Genomic DNA, 5,375 nt, shown 5'->3' on the forward strand with positions numbered 1-5,375 from the left:
GGATGTTGGCGAAGTTGGGGTCGACCAACTTGCGCTCGTCGAACGCCGTCTTGATCCTTCTCCAGTACGTCTTGGCGTTTTGATTCGAGCCGGTGTTCGGGTCGATGATGATGGTCTTGCATTCTTTGGCGAGGCACTCGTCTTCCTTGGACGTCTACTTGATGCGAGGCTCGCCCGGCCTGGCGTTGGCCGCCTGTTTCTTCTTTCTCCCTTTGGGCGTCGGCTCTGCCTCCGTCGTTTATTCCTCCTCCGTCTCCTCCTTGACGTCGTCGAGCTCGTCCTCCATGTCGACGGTGGTGTCCAGCGTTTCGTCTTGCGTGTGGAACCCAGGGCACGAGGCGGCGGCGACCGAGCCACTCGTGATGATCTCGTCCATCTCGGCGTCGGTGGTGCTGAACTGTGCCACCGAGCCGTGTGCGAAGGGCAGGGCGCCATGATGCAGAGGCGGCGCAAGTGAGCCTGAGTGGGTCGGCGGGAGTAGCTGCACTGGGTGTTGAGGCCGGCGGCGAACGCGAGGGAGGTAGTGCACGGGTCGGGGTTGAAGCCGGAGGGGGACGCTCGCGGGGCCGTGCCATGCGGGAAGGTGATGTTGGGGTTGAAGTCGCCATGCGCGTCGCCGTCGACGTAGCCAGGCGAGGACGTGTACCCCCAGAGTGGCGGCGAGAAGTTGGTCGGCGACGCGACGCTCTGCTGGCTCCCTCATGCGGCTTATGGGCACTGATGAGGCCGAAGGTTCGCCATCCCCACGCAAGACGCCTCCTCCTGCTCTGCCGCCGCTGCGTCCCTGGCCTTCTTCATGATGAGCATGTTCCGTCGATCGGCAGTGACCGCCTCCCAGCGATCAATATCGGCCTTCCACTGGGCGTTCGACATGCCTGGGGGCCTTGCCATCGGCGCCCTCGATTTCCTTTGTTTTGGCTGGACGGAGTTGGTGACTAAGCGAGGGGGCGCATACTTCTTCGGCGGCATGGCGGGCGGATCTGGGGAGAGAATGGCAGGAGCAACGGGGAAGAAGGGGGCGGCACTGGGGAAATGGAGGGAAAGGGAGAAAACGGTAGGAAATCGGCTGTGTCGCCGACAGCGGGGGCCCACACGCCTTTTGGCTTCAGCCGGTGCCCCCCACCCCCCAGCGCGCTGGGTTCGGCTTGGGTTCACCAGTTGTAATTTTGGCCCAGGCCGGTGATAAACGAGGATCCGGGTGGGCGGCTGGGACGTTTTTTCTCCGCCGGCGCTAAAAAAGGCGCCCCAGGGGGCCTGTTGGGGGGCGAGTCACCTTTTGGCTTCAGCCGGCGCCCCCCAGTGCGTTGGGTTCGGCTTGGGTTCGCCGGTCGTAATTTCGGCCCAGACCGGTGATAAACTAGGATCTGGATGGGCGGCTGGGCCGTTTTTTCTTCGCCGGCGCTAAAAAGGGCGCCCTGGGGCCTGTTGGGGGGCGAGTGGAGATGCTCTAAGACATTGTCTCAAGACTCCAAGTTTTTCTTTGCTCCCCAAAGGGGCCTAAATTGAGAACAAATCCATATTCTTTGCAAAGGCGTTTAACATGTAAAAATGGGTTTTAGCTCCTAAAACCTCATCTTTTGTTTACATGAAGAACATTTCAAACTTGTATGATTGCATAATAAGCCACACTTCACTCGTTGTACCAAGTAGAGACATCAAGCTTCAAAATTTTCACCATCTACATGGAACATAACGTAGATCAGATAAAGTGGCTCAGCAAAAAATAGCTGGCCTGGCCGTTTTTGTGGAGAATATCTTGCAGAAAGCTATGACTATTGCTACGGTGGAATATTCAGCTAGTGGAAAAAATAGCAAAAACTTGGCTACAAATAACTAGAGTCAATGCCACTGCTATCTGTTTGATTTCCGACTTCGACGGCGGCAGTCAAAGCACTCGGAGCATGGATAGTAGGTCTTCACTCCACTTGTCCGATCCGGTTGTAATTTAGCTGGCGAAATCTTAAGTTCCTCTATGAGCACCTGACGCAGCTTTTCATTCTCGTCTCGTAATTCTTCGATAACTCTTTGGTGCTTCAGCACCTGGACAAGCAAGAAATGCAGAACTAGTTAGTAGTGAGCTATGAAATGAAAGACAGAAATTGTAAACCATTCCGTACAAGAAAACGATTTGCAACAATAGCCGCGCTGGCAATTCTACTACTGTCAGTTCAGACGCGAGTAATATTGTACTCCCTCCGTCCGGAAATACTTGTCCTTGAAATGATTATATCTAGACTTATTTTAATTATAGATACATTCATTTTATTCGTTTCTAGGACAAGTATTCCCGGACGGAGGGAGTACTCGTTAAATAGGTAAGACACATCATTTTAAGGCCACACTGGGTGCAAATGAGTAAAACCCATCTGACAGAAAGGACAAGGATAGAACTACCGAGCCATTGAGTAAAGTCAAGAAGTATGCATGAGGAGCATTAGATGTGATTGAACTCACCAACTGAAGTACATTATCCGTCCCATGCAAATTTACAGCCTGTACAAATAATAAAGAAAAAGAGTGTTCATAATGACCATTACACAACAATGTATGCACAAGCAAATTGAGCAACAGAAGACATAACTGCAAAATATAATAGTGCATCAATATGTATGATACATGTTAGCAAGAACATAGAGGTGAGATTTTAGCGCATACTGCATCCCTGATGTCCGTTTTTGTATCGTTCTGGAACAGGGGACTCTGCAGAAAGTTGGCAATGACCTTTTCAGTTCGACCACCTGTTATCATCTCTTGCTGCATCCCATTCTGGCCACGCAATTCATGAGTCGGCTGTACTTGTGATATTTCATTGCTTGAAGTATGCTGGAAATTGCTTTTGAATGCCTTAGCCTCTAGATCCATGGACATACCATTGGGTGTTTGTCCACTGGTAGGCAACGAACCAGAGGTAAGATCTGCTGTAGCTGTCTCCCCACTGGAATCCCTCAGCTTTGAAGTTAACTTGGACAAAACTTCCTAGAAAAAGTTGTTCTGTTAATGTTCATACAACAAGAAAGGAAACAGAGAAGAAATCAGGACAAATTAAAGTTAAGGTCTGTACTGCAATCGATGATTGAATTCCATGAATTGCTCGTGGTTTCAAGGCAATTCCTGAAAATTGAAGAGATACTTTATTGATTTAGCTTCAAGACCACGGCAAACAAGATGACATGCTTGTGCAGAAAGGCAGTTGACAATGTAACATTGATGGTTCTAAACTAGTTTGAGATGCATATGATGTATGTAAAGGAACACGGTAAGAATCATAAGTTGTGGTAAAAAGAAAACACTGAGCAGGAAGCATTGCAGGAATTTAAGAAATTGCCCATGCACACTACTTAGGGAGAGTTCTAGTCTGCTAGATATGGAAGGTTCTATCAAGATGAATGTCCTCCATTGTCACTTCATATTACAAATTAGCGAGAGATCTTTGAAGCAATGTTCAGATGCGTGTTCACATGCGCTGAAAACTCCACACAGCAGTGAACAAAAAGGGAAAACACTAAGAATAATAGAAGTACGGTAATGATAACTCCCGAACATTCGGGAGTTAAGCATGGCAACCCAAACGATTTAGATGGCAAGTTTAGTTTGCGTGAGATTAGGGAAACACGGTAATTTTCTGACAAAAAAACGAAAAAGGACAAAGTTGCCATCCCCTATCAACTAAAGTTGCCATCCCCTATGAACTAAAGTTGCCATGTAAAAACGTTCGGGACGAAATGCTCAAAATCCGAACGTTCGGGAGTTATTAGATTCCTAGAAGTATTGGTGCATCGCAGTGTCATCCTAATCTTAGTCTGATTTCTATTCAGGCAACAAGACTCACTATTATGTGGCCATCAAGAGAAGAACAGATACACTGAGCATGTAAGAGATTAAAGATGTTTTTACTTGATGAGCCACTATAATTGAAAATAACCACGACCAGTCTTTCTAGGACAACATCAACAGAAAGTTTACATGGCTAAATAGATGGAATAGCTGCAATGTGTACCTATCCCAAAACCATGTCCTATACCAACTCCGCATCCAATGCCCGCTTCAATGTTCTTTAACCCTGCTTTCCTTAGCTAGAGCACAAGGAATTAAAACGCAATATCAGATCCAGAAAATCACTAAATACAAAATCAATTTAATCATGCATACGCTCATGGGAGAGTGACTTACAGCAGAATTAACATGTCTCGTGACACCAGAAAAAGAATCGGTTGCACCTCTTGTGGCACTCATAACTTGCTGAAGGCCCGGTATCATACCTGACCAGCAGAACAAGAGCCATTTGCTTAAACAACAGCCACTCACTGAAATTTAGTCGATTTCTTCCTAGCACGGAGCACAGTCAGTACAGCATGGATGTGCACGGTGCCACTGTCAGCAAGCTTGAACTAACTAGCTGACACTACTTCCCTGTGCTTCCCAATCATCAAATTTTGATCTTGATCTGGTGTATGCCTTGAATGCTTTAAATTAAAATACAATCCCGCACGGTTACAACTACACACGGCAGTACGGCACTACCTGTTCGACAGGGTGGGTGCCTCGTTTCATCACCCTCCTCAGCTGTTCGACAAAATGCCGAACCCGCCGACTCGTGATGAACTCGACCGATGCCCATCCTGATTATCCTAAGAATAAAAGGAACAGCAGCGCGCGGAAGGTTTGATTCTTATTACCTAGGTAGATGGGGCGGCCGACGCCGATTCCGACGCCGCAGCCGACGCCGGCGCCGGTGAAGACCTGAAGAACCTTCACGCTGAAGGGGTTCTCCATCTGGAAAGCGGGTGCGGGCGGAAGCCTCCGTTCCCGCCGACTCGCCATCGGCGTCGGCCTCCGTCGACGGGAGGGGGAGGGGGTTGGTCGCGGACAACTACCTTTCAAGCCGCGTCGTCGCCGTCACAGCTATTGCAATGAAGAAACACAGGAGTGATAGCACCGGTGGCTGGCCGTCGAGGAGATGGGCCTACTCGTGGAACGCATGGCGGCTGGGCTAAACTGAAGGAGCCTACGTACGGGCCATGTGCGAGCAAGCCCATTTCTCAAAAAAAGAAGAAAGAAGTATAGTTTTCACCCCCAAATCCCTCTCAAAGTCTTCATAACCCCCCAAAGTCCAATTTGGTCTGATTTACACCCTGAAACTGTCAAAACCGGTTTAATCATACCCTGAGTGGTTTCATGGCACATCTCAAGCGGTTTGTACATGACCTGGCGCTGAGGTGGTAGTAGGCAGGCTCATAACAAGGGCTGATCGTCTTCATCCCCTCGCACACGAAAGAAAAAGAGAGAGAACCTCCATCGGCGGCATTGCTAGGGCGAGTCGACCGTCGCAGACGCCGGCGTCGCCGTCGTGTCCACCCGTCGCCGTCGTGTCTTCA

The 5,375-nt window shown here is 49.2% G+C and overlaps 1 protein-coding gene across 2 annotated transcripts; it reads right to left on the reverse strand.

The window, feature by feature from the left end:
* Positions 1-1,637: 1,637 nt before the first annotated feature.
* On the reverse strand, positions 1,638-4,981 carry LOC123128275 (uncharacterized). Of its 2 annotated transcripts, none has more exons than XM_044548254.1 (7): positions 4,677-4,981; positions 4,171-4,259; positions 3,998-4,073; positions 3,062-3,111; positions 2,722-2,976; positions 2,455-2,493; positions 1,638-2,040 (listed from the first exon to the last, which is right to left on the reverse strand). In XM_044548254.1, the coding sequence occupies exons 1-7, from the start codon at positions 4,819-4,821 to the stop codon at positions 1,852-1,854; spliced, it is 843 nt and encodes a 280-aa protein (XP_044404189.1). In that variant the 5' UTR covers positions 4,822-4,981; the 3' UTR covers positions 1,638-1,851. The 2 variants fall into 2 exon arrangements, with proteins under 2 accessions (XP_044404189.1, XP_044404182.1); XM_044548247.1 differs by having other exon boundaries at positions 2,656-2,976; positions 4,677-4,980.
* Positions 4,982-5,375: the final 394 nt, after the last annotated feature.

This window comes from Triticum aestivum, chromosome 1B (genome assembly GCF_018294505.1).
Source record: "Triticum aestivum cultivar Chinese Spring chromosome 1B, IWGSC CS RefSeq v2.1, whole genome shotgun sequence".
Classification (NCBI taxonomy): domain Eukaryota; kingdom Viridiplantae; phylum Streptophyta; class Magnoliopsida; order Poales; family Poaceae; genus Triticum; species Triticum aestivum.

Coding starts and splice junctions, on each gene's coding strand:
- LOC123128275 (XM_044548247.1), bottom strand. CDS start 4,821: ATGGCGAGTCGGCGGGAACGGAGGCTTCCGCCCGCACCCGCTTTCCAG. Junction 2,977..3,061: donor GAATTCAATCATCGATTGCA/GTACAGACCTTA, acceptor AACTTTTTCTAG/GAAGTTTTGTCCAAGTTAAC. Junction 2,041..2,454: donor CGGATAATGTACTTCAGTTG/GTGAGTTCAATC, acceptor TTGCTTGTCCAG/GTGCTGAAGCACCAAAGAGT.